At 59.7% G+C, this 13845-nt stretch overlaps 1 protein-coding gene across 1 annotated transcript; it reads right to left on the reverse strand.

Moving 5' to 3' along the window:
- Positions 1–2880: 2880 nt before the first annotated feature.
- On the reverse strand, positions 2881–12196 carry LOC308257708 (pregnancy-associated glycoprotein-like; the record flags this gene model as incomplete). Its single annotated transcript, XM_080687826.1, has 9 exons — positions 2881–3030; positions 4019–4117; positions 4206–4350; positions 5686–5802; positions 7874–8073; positions 9646–9764; positions 9847–9964; positions 10691–10841; positions 12144–12196. The coding sequence occupies 9 exons, from the start codon at positions 12194–12196 to the stop codon at positions 2881–2883; spliced, it is 1152 nt and encodes a 383-aa protein (XP_080543952.1).
- Positions 12197–13845: the final 1649 nt, after the last annotated feature.

Below are 13845 nucleotides of genomic sequence, written 5' to 3' on the forward strand. Positions count from 1 at the left end.
TAAAAGCCACCATTTCAGGCATGTAGTTCGGTATGATTTAGGATACTCATGGAGCTGTACGGCCATCCCATGATTTAATTTGAGAACATTATGATACCCCAAAAAGCAAAGCCATACACATTAATAGCCAACCTTCATTTCCAACCCTGCCCTTGCCCCAACTACAAGAGAAGATACTGTTGTTATTAATTAACTAGAGGCCCGTTGCACGAAGATTCCTGTGAGAATAGGCCTTCTTTCCCGTGGCTTCACTCCTGGCCACCCGGGAGCCTGCAAGTCCTCGCTCACGGCTGGAGCACGGCTACTGTAGCTTTCTCTGCCCCCGCTCTCCGCCCTTCCCCTCATAGAAGGCGCCCTGTCCTGCCCTCTGCTCCGTGCCTACATATGCAGATTAACCCACCATATTTGTTAGGTCAATTTGCATACTCACTCCTGATTGGCTGATGGTAAGCGGGGATGTAGAGTCAATTTGCATATTTCTTTTTCATTAGTATAGATTGTTTTTTATCGCAGTAAGAACATGTAACATGAGATCTACCCTCTTAATATAAATTTTCTTATACTCACCAGAGGATGTTTTTTCCATTGAATTTTAGAGAAAGTGGGAGTGGGGGAAAAAGGGAGGGGGAGAGTCTGAGAAGCATTGATGTGAGAGAAACATCGATTGGTTACCTTCTGCACATGCTGGACCGTGGTCAGCATTGAAACTGCAACTCAGGGACATCCTCCTGACTGGGAATTGAACCTGTGACCCGTCAGCGTGCAGGCCATCACTCTGACCACGGAGCCACACTGGGCAGGACTCAACAAAACTCAGCTGCACAATGGAGTATTGTTACCTATAGGCACAGTGTTCCATAACAGACCCCTAGACGCATTCACCTTGCATAACCCGCATTACTGCAATCTACCTGTTGGATAGCAGCCCCCCCCCTTCCCCTCACCCTGACAGCCACCATGGCCCGCTCTGCTTCTGTGAGCCTGACGATGGAAGGCGCCTCAGGGACCTGGGCTCATAGGGTTCACCCTCTGGACTGGCTCACCGCCCTTAGCGTAAGCCCGCGGGACCCAGCCTGCTGCCGATGGCAGGGGCTCTTCTCCTCATGGCCGAGCACTGCTCCATCGACGTCTGTGCGCGGGTCCTTCACCCACACGTCGGTGGATGGGCGCTTGCCTGTTTCCACGTGTTGGCTGTTGTGAACAACGCGGTAACGGCTCCGCGGTGCGGCTGTCTTCCAGATCCTGATTTTAATTCTTTGGGATAAAAATCCAGAAGTGGGGTTGCCTGGGGTCTTATAAACATTCAGTGTTTCACTTTCTGAGGCATCGCCATATTGTCTCCTACAGTGGCCGCCCAACGTGACATGCACACTAACGGCATGGGCTCCACGTCTCACCGACCCGTGCTGGCGTTTGTGTCTGCGGGAGGCCACTCCCAGGTGTGGAGGGAGAGCTCATTGTGGATTTCATTTGCGTTTCCCTGATGACTAATGAGGGAGGAGCTATTCTTACCTCTGAATTACAGAATAGAAAACAGATGTCCAGAGTGAGCTGACCTAAGGTCACAGGACCGGTGACAGGACTGTACTTATTGAGGCCCTACTATGCGGCTGGTATGTACGCGTCAGAGCTGGGACTTGAACCCGGACCAGACAGCCCTGGGCTCTGCTTGGCTGTGCTGCGCGGCCTTGTCTTCCAGGTGCTTCGTGAACCTGTAACCCTGCTGTTTCGGATTGTGTCCTTTTCTCCTAATGTCCTATTAGAATGCTCTCATAGCATTCAACCTTCTTCTAAAACACGGCTGTGAGGGGTGGCGGAGTTGGAGGGGCAGCCACAAATTCTTCTGTCACCCACAGCCGCCGTCGCCATCCTACGGTCCGGGCCACTGGTGGTCCCTGAAGCCGAAAGGTTGGCGACCCCTGAGTCCTACAGCATCCTCTGCTCTTCTGGGGACCGCCCCACCCAGCTCCAGCCAGTGGTTCTGGAGGAAACTGTCAATCACCATCCAGCGCAGGGGCCCTGTGACCAAGTGGGGCCAATCATAGTGCCCCATGCCTGCCACATGACTGGTCCAGGGCTGGACACAACACCTGAGGTGGACAAATCAGACCCCTCCCTGGTGCCCTGCTCATTTCCAAGCCTTCGGGATGTCAAAGGCTGGGGCAGGAGTAGCAGAGCCCTTCGCCTGGAGCAGGCTGCCAAGAGAAGGCTGGCAGGAGAAGAATCAAAGGTGACGGAAGGGCAGAGGCAGAGGGAGGAGACACAGTGGGCTGGTGGGTTTTGATTTCTTGGGTGCAGCCACCACGCTCTGCGGACCTGCTGTGGTTCCGCATCCTGGGTCCCGGGCATCCCTGTTCGGGTCCTTTCCGATTAAGCCCCTTGGAGTCGGGATCCCTCCCTGTTGGTCCAGAGCAGATTCCAGAGCCCTGCCTGCCTCTGACGCACTTCCCAGACCCAAGCAGAGGCACCATTCCTATGAGCACCATTGAAAATGACACCGTTTATTAAAAATCAGTATGTTTTAAAAAAAATCAATGTATTTATGATTTTTTAGAGGGAGAGAAAGGGAGAGAGATACATCGATGAGAGAGAAACACCGATGGACTGCCTATTGCATGCCCCCTCCTGGGGATCGAGCCCGCAACCTCATGGACATGTGCCCTGACCAGGAATGGACCCGGTGACCTCTGAGTGCGTGGGACGACGAGGCTCAATCCACTGAGCCACACCGCTGGGCGCAAATGAGGTCCTTCCTTTTCTACTGAGAAGCGGGCGTGGCAAAGCCCCAGACGCAGCTGTAGCGGGGTCCCCTGGGCGGGGACACAGGGAGTGTGTGCGTCCTTGGGGCGGGCCGGCGGCCTCCAGGAGCAGCGCCCACGTCTATGCCTTCGCAGGAGCCAAGCCGATCGTGTTGTTGGCCCGATTGAAGACGGTGAAATAGAGCCGCAGGAAGACGCCCCCCAGGACCCAGCGGCCGGAGCCGTCCGGGCTGTCGGTGACCAAGTTGGTGTAGCAGACGCCCTTCTCCTCCTGAGGGGAGGAAGCACAGCCCTCAGCCGCCCTCGCAGGCCGTCTCCCATCGGGCCTGGCGGCAGCTTTATCCCACCTTCCCCTGCGCCCTCCCCTCGGCTGTTTGCTCTGAGAGAATCCCCGCCTGCTCCCCTTGACCCCGCTTATCCTCCAAGACTGAGCCCAGCGCCTGGGCAGCCTTCCCAGCCCATTCCCCCTCCTTGGAACTGCCGGCTGGGTGCGGAGGCTTCCCCGGGGCTCCCTGTGTCTTCAGCCTCCGCACACGGGCCTACGGGGTGCCCCTGGCATGGCTCCCCGGGTCCCTGCAGGGTTCGGGCTGAGAGATTTTCAGTTGCTCTCTCCGTGGGCTGCCCCACGCCTCCTCGGTACACCGTGGGGAACCGGCACTTCTTAAGCCTCTATTATGTGCCAGGCACTGCCCGGTCACTGCGCACCTTTGTCCATGTCAGCGTCTCACCACCACACAAAGGGGCACTAGGTCCCCATTTCTCAGACAGGGAACTGGGGCCAGGCTGGGAGCATTTGCACCCTAGGACTAGGGTGACCATATGATCTATCACCGAAGTCAGGACACTTGGAGATGGGAGGGAATACAGTGCCTGATTATGGGGGGACACGGGGACTGTCCCCAGCCAACCCCACTGTCCCTACTCTTTGCCTGACTCCGGGGTTACTGCCTACGTTTCCTGTCCATCGGTCCGAGTGCCTGGGTTGAACGGACGCTCTCGGAGGGCGAGGCCATTAGCGCGCCCTCTCCTGGAGCCCCGCCCTGAGCCAGCAGGGGAGGCCGCTCGAAGTTCTCGGAGGGCGATGGGTCCCAGACCCCCTTCTATCAAGAGGCTGTGCTGTGGGAGGTGCCCTCCCAGCCAGGGCTGCCTGGCAGCATCTGCAATAGATCGTCCTGGCCTCCAGGGGGCCGCTCCGAGCCAAGGCCCCAAGGTCCCTCCAATCCCTGATCTGAGAGCAGCCCCCAGGACGGGCCCCTCACCCTCTGGGTGTAGGCGCTGGCTGGCACTGGGTAGGCGACGCCATTGATGGTGAAGACGATGTCAGGCAGGCTCTGGATGGCATCGCAGCTGACGACGTACTGTCAGAGAGAGAGGGAGAGGGAGGGTGGCCCTGCGGGTCTTTCTGTGCGTGGGGAGCCCGGGGTGACCCTGGGCGTGACCCCTCACCTCGCCGGATCTGGTGGTATTGGCGCTGATGTTCCTCAGAATGTTGAGGATGGGGTTGGCTGGGCCAATTAGCACTGGGGTCCCGGTATCCATAATGGCCTGGCAGCTGTCGGGACAGGCCACGACCTTCCCGTCCATGGAGATGCTGAGGGACAGAGCAGGCGCCAGGGTCACTCGTGGCCTCTCCCACCGCGGCCCCTCCCTGCCGCCTGCAGAACAGCCTGCAGCTCCCGCCGGCCTCTGTCTCCTGTATTCCGTCCACACTGACCTTCCTGGGCTTCCTCTCAGGTCTTGAATGCATTGTGCTCTCTGTGCCCCAGGGCCTTTGCACGCGCTGTCACCCTTCCTAGACCCACCCCAGCCCCTTTGTCTGGCTGATCTCTCCTGACCTCCAGGGTCCAGATCAGTCATCACTTTTTCAGGGAACTGTTCCCCCCAGATTAGATCAGGCCCCTCTCCTCCCCCAGACTAGACCGGCAGAGCCTTCCTAGTTTCCAGGGTGCATCGGGGTGGGAACCCCAATTGCTGCTATGTGGTGGCTCACGCGTGTCTGCCCTCCTAGTCGGGAGAGCAAGCTGTGCCCTCTGCCCCTTTAGCGCCCATGCCCAGCGCACAGACATGCTCGATGGTGTTTGCCAAGGGAATGACAGGGCGAGTGGAGGAATGAGGTCACCGGGAGACACGACCTGCTATCCGACAGGTTAAGAAGGCCACACGGTAATGACGGAGGTTCCCGGGAAGCAGGTGCTCAGAGAGGTAGGAGGGAGTGTGTTTCCCCCCCTGCCTCGCCCCCTCTTCCCCCAGGCTCCTCGCCAGGCGATGCCTGAGGCAGCCAGGGCGTGGGCCCCGAAGCACAGTTTAAGTTTCTGTCTGACAGTCTTACACGCCCCCCCCTCAGTGATCGCCCCCAATTCTCAGCCACCCGGGTCCCTGCTTTCCGGTGCTCTCGGTCCCATCCGCTGCCCCTTGGCTCCCAGGCCGGGTGGGAGGGGGTCCCGCTGTGTGATTTGCTTTCAGGCATTAGGATGGCGCCGACGTGTCTCCAGCCCAGGGTGGCGTGGGGGGTTCTCCTAGGCGGAGCGGCCTCAGGCTCGCCGCTCCCCTGTTTTCACGCTGGCGCCCTGTGTGCTGGGAACCCCTCCAGTCCATCGACCTGGGATGTCCCTGTTCCGACGGTGGAATTCTCCTTGACCCCTTCTCACTGCGCTTGCCCTGGTCTGGGGGTGCAGACCTCCCACGCTGCCCCCGCCACCGCCCTGTTGGCTCGGTCCCGGGCCTGTCCCCCTCCTTGTGCTCTGTGACGTGGCCGATCCCGTTTCTCTGGTCAGGACCCTGGTCAGGGCGGTTATAAACCCATGTTAGTGTGCGTGCCTATGCGTGTCTCTGTGTCTGTATGAGTCTGTGTGTATGCACGTGCGTTTGCAGGTGTGGTTGTCTCTGGCGTGGTCCTTACCTAGGGGCGTGCATGGGGGCGTCTTACCTGTCCACAGTGATCTGCCAGTATTCCTGCGCGCTCACCGGCACCCACTGGAGCTCGCCCCGGTAGTAGGAGTGGTCCACGTCGCCGAACATCACCACGCTGCCCTTCTTCTCGTTGCTGTGGGGGTGGGGGGGTCTCTTGTGAGGGGAGGACAGTGGGTGGCATTTCTCCAGCTCAGTGACCGAGGGGTGCACTGACCAGCGGCCACCCAGCCACACAGCACAGGGCCCCGCGGAGCAGGCACTGCTGGAACCCTCACTATTCCAATGGGAACTGGGCAGGAGGGCTGAGCATGTTCCAAGGTCGGTCCCCTGGCTACTGGGGAGCAAAGCCAAGGTTTGAACTTGAGATACTGGCAGGGCTTTGGCCGCCCACCTCTCTGAAGCCGGTCAGGTCCCCGCCCCCCCCCAGCCCTCGAGGCACGGCCAGAGGCTAATGGGCCCAGGCAACGCTCACTGGGGCCCCACTGCCCGCTGCCCCGTCCTGAAATCCCTCGTAGTTTTTGAACAAGAGGCCCCACATTTTCGTTTTGCACTGGTTCCTGCAGTGCAGCCCCCAGTCCCGGGCTCGGGAAAACCTGGCTGAGGGGAAGGAAACACCCCTGCCCACCTCTCCCTCCGGCTGCATCGAAGCGATCAGCACATCCCGTGGCCTTTCCCTTCTCCCTGAGTCCTGACTCCTCCATGGCTCCCCCCTTTCCTGCCTCCCTGGTCCAGCTCCTGCTCTCTCTCTCCAAAGAGGCTGAGCAGCCTCGTCCCTGGCCTCCCTGCCTCCTCTCTGGTCCATCATTCTCCAGCCAGCGCCTGGGGGAGCTTTCAGAAACATTGGTGGGATCAGGTCTGCTCCCTGCCTAGGCCGCTGCCAGAGGCCTCCACTCCCACCTAAAACAAAGCCCTGGGCGGCCGTGCCCCTGCCTGCCCCTCACACTCCCCGCCCGCCCCCGGCCTGCCCTCCCTCCTCCCTCCCTCCCCGCTCCAGCCACACTGCCCTGCTGGTCCTCTATTGCCCCTGGGCCTCCTCCCCCATCGCCAGGCCTCGTGCAGAGAGGTCCCTGCCCTGCCCGTCGGACACCATGCTCCCACCTCTGTGGTTCTGTCACCGCGTTTTACCGCTTTCCCACAGCCAGTCGCCACCCGCATGTGAGATGTTTCCTCTTATCTACTTCCTCGCTCCTTGTCGGCCTCTCCTCCCTCTCACCTGTCTGCGTCACGTGCACAGAGCAGTACCCAGCGCATAGTAGGTGCTCAATGGATACTTGTTAAACGGCTCACCTCCTTGACTCGGTACAAACACCCCAGAGACTCAGCACATGCTGCAGAGGCTGGAGCTCAGGCCCCCACAGAGCCCACAGCCTCACCCACACTCCGCATCCTGCACACGGTCTGCCCGCCGGGTCCCTCCGGCCTGTGTGCTCCCTCCACCCGCTCCACACACTCAGCCCGTCAGGGAGGGTAGCTTTTCCAGTGCCGGCCCAGGACTGGAGACCTGCTGATGGCTTGACCACCCGCCACAGGGGACGGCCCTGCGGCCGAGTTCGAGTCCCGCCACGACCAGTGTGTGTCTGGGTAATATTGTGCAAAGCTCCTCTCTGAGCCTCAGTTCCTCAGTTTCCCCGTCCGTCCAAGGAGGGACTAGAAGTACAGGGGTCGGCAAACTTTAAAAAATGCTAGATTATGCCCTAGCTGGTTTGGCTCAGTGTACACAGCATTGGCCTGCGGACTGAAGGGTCCCGGACTCGACCCCTGGCCCTGGCCGGGCGCACGTAAGAGGCCACCAATCGATGTGTCTCTCTTGCATCAATGTTTCTCTCTGTGTCTCTCCTCCTGCCTTCCACTCTCTCCAAAAATCAATGGGGAAAATCCTCGGGTGAGGATTAACAGGAAGGATAATAAAGTAAAAATGCTAGATTGTCAATATTTTGGGCTCCGCTGGCTGCGTGATCTCATATGACAAGTGCTCTATGCTGCCACTGTATCACAGAAGCAGCCGCAGACAGGATGTGACTGAAGGAGCAGGGCTGTGTTCCAGTAAAACTTTATTCATAAAAGCAGGTGGCGGCCACATGTGGCAGGGGGCCAGTATTTGCTGACCCTGGACTAGAGTGCCCTCAGAAAATGGGGGGCCGGTCGTCTACCGTTTCTGAGGCGCCTGAAGGCATCCGGGGAGGGGCGTGCCCAGCCAGGCTTACCTGCTCAGGTAGAAGGCGAATAGGTTCTCAGATATGAGGCTTTGGTTCCACATGCTGTCGAAGAGCGGGGTGGTGTCTTTGAGCGCGAGGGAGGGGTAGGCCAGGCCCAGGATGCCGTCGAAGACCGCGAATTCCAAGGACAGGCTGGACTCAGTCTTGCTTAGGCCAAATGCCTGGGATTTGCACACAAGGTCCCCGATCTGTGGGGGAGAGGGTGGTCTCATGCGAAGGTTGGGAAGCGGAGCTGGGGCTGGGGCAGGGGGGGTGAGGGGGTTATGCCACCAGCACCCCAGGCATCAGCTGAGGTGCGGCTGCACTGGAGGTGCCGGAGCAGCACGCACTGTGCATTGCTGAGGAATCCAACCTTTGCCTGCCCTCCTGCTAGCAGCACCCCAGGCAGTAAAACACCCCCATCCCCCTGCACGGCCGGGCTACTGGGGAGCGGGCCAAGTGGCTCCCCCTTGCAGGCCCCAATGAGCAGAGAGCGGGAGAGTCTAGTGTTTGGCGTTCCCGAGATCTGGTGGCAGAAACCGAGTGAATTCGCTGCGATTCCCTGTGGGTTCTGCACCCCAGGCGTACGCAGGGCCGCCGAGTTCTTGTGAAAAGACTGACTGCCTGGGTTCCTCCCCGCTATGCTCAGTGGATAGAGCGTTGGCCTGAGGACTGACGGGTCCCGGGTTCAATTCTACTCACGGGTTGTGGGCTGGATCCCAGTAAGGGGCGTGTAGGAGGCAGCTGATCAATGATTCTCCCTCATCATGGATGTTTCCCTCTCTCTCTCTCTCTCCCTCTCCTTTCCCTTCCTGTCTGCGATCAATGAAAAAAAAGGCTTCCTGGGAAACATGTGTTTGTGCATATGTGCGTGTGTGTGTGTGTGTGCGTGTGTGTGTGTGTGTGTGAGGCACTTTGGGCAGGAAGCCCAGTTTTTCTTAGATTCTCAGAGGCCCCCAAAGTAAGAGCTTTTACTCAGGCCGTCCTGCACCCGTGGCCCTGCTTCCCTGCCCTGGTGTCTGGAGTCCTCGGCAGCCCCCCGACACCCAGATCCGTTCTCCCCTCTCCCGGAAAATCCCCCACAGCTGCCGAGCCCTGACTCGCACCCCCGCTGTGCTGCTCCCGGTGTGGGCCGTGGGCAGGCCCTCCCCCTCTCCCTCGGGTCCCTGCTCTGCATGCAGGTAGCAGTAGCGCCTCCCCCTGGGGGTGTTGCAGGATTGGACCCATTGTTACCAGGACGTGCCCAGCACCGTGCCTGGCACCATCTGGGAATGTAACAGTGGGTTTTCCCCCGGCTGGCGGGGCTCAGTGGCTGAGCGAGGACCTACGAACCAGGAGGTCACGGTTCGATTCCGGTCAAGGGCACATGCCAGGCTTGTGGGCTGATCCCCAGTGGGGCCTGCAGCAGGTAGCCGGACAGTGATTCTCTCTCATCATGGATTTGTCTCTCCCTCCCTCTCCCTTCCTCTCTGAAATTAATAAAAATATATATTTAAAAAACAAATGAAAATGGGACTGCCCTCACCTCTCCTGCTCCCAGCAAAACCAGCCTCGAGCTCACCAGGGGCAAGAGCTGCAAATGCCCGCCTCTCGTGCCATGACCACTCGCTGGCCTGGCCACTCGGGGGCTTGTCCTCGCGGCGCTGTCTCCCCAAGGCAGACGGCCAGCCGCTGGGGGACTGTGCGGGAGACGGTGCGTCCAGCTGACCCTGGATCTGGTGCCGTGAGCAGTGAGCAGAGGTCGCCAGGCCCCACCGGGCCGCAGCCCCGCTCCCACTCACCCGGACATCATCGTAGCCCAGTACCCCGGTCACACTGGCTGATGCATACAGCAGCTCGATGGGGTGGTCCGTGCTCTGAAAGGTGGATGACCTCGGGGGGTTGAAGTTTTTGTGTGTCACTGCAGATAGAGAGCAAGTGTCCTTCAGCTGCCAGAGCCGGGCCAGGGCCGGGGTGGGAGCCGCGAGGGTGCGGGCACTCACCACAGGCAGGACTGGAGCAGTAGATGGAGGGCACCCACAAGTCAGCCGAGCCTGTGTCAAAGATGACCTTGAACTTCTGAGGGGGCGTTCCAATGCTGATGGTGCCAACGTAGTACAGCTGCCGGGCGGGGAGGGGGGTTAGGGCATCCCTGTTTCCTGGAATCGCTCCCCCACTGCACAGCCGCGGCTCTGGCGGTGCCTTCATTTGAAATTTTCTCACTTTCCCCTGCTGCTCTCTAAATCCTCGCAGCCTTCATGGCCCAGCTGGCCTGCTCCCTCCTCCGGGAAGCCCTCCCAGGTCACCCAGGCCACTGTCTCCCAGCTCAGCGCGGGTTATGTCACTATCACAGGCGGCCTTTTCATTTGGCGTTTATCTTCCTGCAGAATAGGCCAGACCCTCTGTGGTCGGCAGCCATAACCACACTGCTGGCGTTTTCTACCTCCCACACTGCAGGGGCTCAGGGACGCTTTGCTGGGGGCGTTCTCGGGGCTGCGGAGGCTGAGCGTCCTCTGCCTGGGGTGTCAAACTGCAGTCCCCTCGGAGGCAGCGGTGCGTCTTGTTCAGAAGGAACAGAATCTGCCCAACCCGCACCTGGTCCGCAGGGCCCAGCGACGTGTCCTTGGCCCCAGATGGATGTCTGCCTGCCGCCTGACCAGCGCTGGACTCGGTCACCACAGACCAAGAACGGAGGGGGGAGTGCCTTCTCTTTGGGGAGGGACCCCTGCTCCCCAGCTTTGCTGCCTGCAGGAGCCCCGCCCCCCCTCCTGGCTCCCACCCCTGGGGGACCCCCAGTGCTCGGCCAGCACCTCGGGAAGGCTGCGGGCTGCGCCCTGCCACACTCACGTCCAGGTAGTTCCTCATGGGTTGGAAAGTGACGCCCTCCCTGCTCAGGAACTTGTAGGCGTGGCTGTAGGGGTGCCGCTGGAGGTAGTCTTTCAGCAGGTCCTTCTCCCGCAGGCTCTCCCGCATGGACTTGACCTTCATCAGAGGGATGCTTCCGGGAAAGACCACAGATAAGACAGCAGCTCCCCACCCCGTGGCTCAGTGTGGCCACCAGGCCTGGCGTTGGAGCCGCACCGCGTCTTCCCCGAGGGTGTTCACAGGCCATCTTATGCGGGGCAGGCCGCCCAGCAAACGCAGGCAAAGGCCGGACAGTGGGCCCAGGTCTGAGCGCAGGGCCTGTTGCAGCCCCGGGGAAGCCACATGCCCGTGCGGAGCCTCCGTTACCCCATCGTAAAGAAGTGGGGTGCGGACAGGCCTGCTGCGGGGTGTCTGGGGCTTTGAGGAAGAAGATGGACCGAAGGCCCCTGACTGAGGGAACAGCCAGTGCTGTCGCCATTGTCATCTGACCGGCTCCCTGTCCAAGAAGCCCTGGAGGGAGCGCAGTGGGGATCACCCACTTTTACAGGGAAGAACCTGAAAGGCAGGGGGTTCGGGACCTGGCTGTGGCCACCTGCTCATTAAGGCAAAACTGGGCCCCGGGGGACCCCTCCTGGCCCTTCTCCAGGGTCAGGCAGAGGGGAGGCTGGAGGTGGGCGAAGGAGCCGGGAGATGGAGAAGACATTAGGGAAACCAGAGGACAGGGGAGCAGGCAAGAATCTAAACTGAACGAAAAACTCACGGAGTTCCGCGCCTACAGAGACATCGGAAGAGACGGAGATATAGAAGAGATACACACAGGTGGAGACAGGTGCACACAGAGAGGAGGGAGAGCGTGGAGAGTGAGCAGCAAATGGGAGAGAAATACTGTCCCCAACGGGACCACCCACACAGCGGCTTAGGTGGTGTCATGAGCAATCCTGGGGGCACCATCCACACGGCAGCCTGGCGTTGTAGAACCCCCAGACCTGTCCCCGGACCCCTGGGCCAACAGTGCACATGGCTAGCTACTCATCAGTGCATGGAGAAGTGGCCCTGGACAGTGTCCTTCAGTGAATAGAGCGTCCACCTTCAGACTGAAGCGTCCCAGGTTCGAATCTCGTCAAGGGCATGTACCTCGGTTGCAGGCTCCTCCCTGGCCCAGGCCCAGGTCAGGGCTCGTGCAGGAGGCAACCTATCGATGTGTCATTCTCACATCGATGTTTCTCTCTGTCTCTCCCCTTGCCTTCCACTCTCCCTAAAAATCAATGGGAAAATACCTCCGGTGAGGATTAACAAAAATGAAGATAAAAAAATACAGGGAGACGCGGACTTTAGGACAGGGAATCATGGAGTTCCCTTTTCCACCCCTGAGCGGCGGAAGGAAGTATAAGGGGACAATGAGAGAGAGGCCGGGAGAGAGCTGTCCCCTACTCACGTGACTAGGCACTCGGAGTGGGCCAGGAGGCTGAGGAACACGATCCACCTCATTGTGCGTTCTTCCCCGCGTGGAGTCCTCAGGAAGGCTAGGGTTTGGAGCATGCGGGGATGGGCCAGCGCTGCCGATATATACGCTCTGACCTGTGGTGTTATCTGCTGGGAGGGCTGCTGATGGCCCTGATAAAACACTGCAATCCTCCTGATAAGATCTTTATTCCCATCAGCGTTCGGGATTGGGGGGTGGGGCAGGGCGGGGGTGGGGAAGAAGACTTAGAAAAGTTCGGAATACAGAGATCTCTATCGTAATCTCTTCCTTGGGGCATGGCTAGGGACAAACCCAAACCACATGACCTCCGCAGGAGTGGGGAGATGTGTGATCCCTCGGAGGTAGAGCATGCTAATCCTATCTAATAAAGAGGGAATGTGCTAATTGATCATCACTCTGTCACAAAGATGGCTGCACCCACAGCTGAGGCCAAGTTCCCATAAGGAGCCTTAACAAGCAATCACCAGGGATCTGAGGCTATGCTCTCCCCCGCCCCCATGGGGCTTGACAGGAGACCTCAGACTGCACCCCCCACCCAACAGGGCTTGACGGGGCACCTCAAGGTGTGCTCCCCGTCCTGGTGCTGGGCTAGGGGATCTCAGGCTGCTCTCCGTGCCCCAGCACCAGGCCGGGGGACCTCAGGCCGCGCCCCCAACTCTGCATGGCTTGATGGGGGACCTCAAGGTGCGCTTTCTGTCCTGGTGCTGGGCTAGGGGACCTCAGACTGCTCCCTCCGCCCCAGCGCCAGGCTGGGGGAACTTAGGCCCTGCCCCCCACCAGGTGGGGCTTGACAGGGGACCTCAGGCTGTACTCCCCGCTCTAGCACTGGGCCAGGGACCCTGAGGCTGCGCCCCCTTGCCTGGCTGGGCTTGACAGGAGACCTCATGGCGGGCCCTTCCCAGCAGGGCTTGATGGGGGACCTCAAGGTGCACCCCCAGTGCTGGGTTAGGGGAACTAAGGCCATGCCCCCGACCAGCGGGACTTGACAGGGGACCCGAGGCTGTGCTCCCCTCCCAGTGCTGGGCTGGTGGACCTGAAGCTGAACCCCACTGCCAGGTGGGGCCTGACCGAGGACCTCAGTCCATGCCCTCCAACAAGCAGGGCTTGACGGGATCTCAGGCTGTGTCCCCCACCTGGCGGGGCTTGACGGAGGACCTCAAGGCATGCCCCATGCCCAGTTTGGGCTGGTGGTCTCAGGCCAGGCCCTCCGTCCTGGCGCTGGGCCAGGGGACCTGAGGCTATGCACCCTTGACAAGGGTGGGACTGGCCGGGTCTGGATCTAGCCCAATGGGTGTGGGCGGGGGGGGGGCGGCAGGGTCTGGATCTCAGGCAATTTTGAGGTGCATGTGGATGGGCAGGGACTTGACTCTGGGTCCTGTGGTGAGCCCCAGACTCTGACAGGAGGAAGGTTTTCATATACATTTTACTAATTTTCTTTCATCTCTGACACCTCTATTTATAGAGAAAGGGCGAATAGCAATATTAAATTATTTCCTCTAATTAATCCGCTTTTAATGTGCACAAATTTCGTGCACCGGGTCACTAGTTTCAACACATGTGTCCATATTCTAGATCCTGATTTGAATAAATAAGCTGTTCAAAGGCATTATTTGAGAGAGTCGGGAAGATTTCAGCACAGACTAGATCTTAGGTG

Source organism: Plecotus auritus, assembly GCF_963455305.1.
Source record: "Plecotus auritus genome assembly, chromosome: 9".
Classification (NCBI taxonomy): domain Eukaryota; kingdom Metazoa; phylum Chordata; class Mammalia; order Chiroptera; family Vespertilionidae; genus Plecotus; species Plecotus auritus.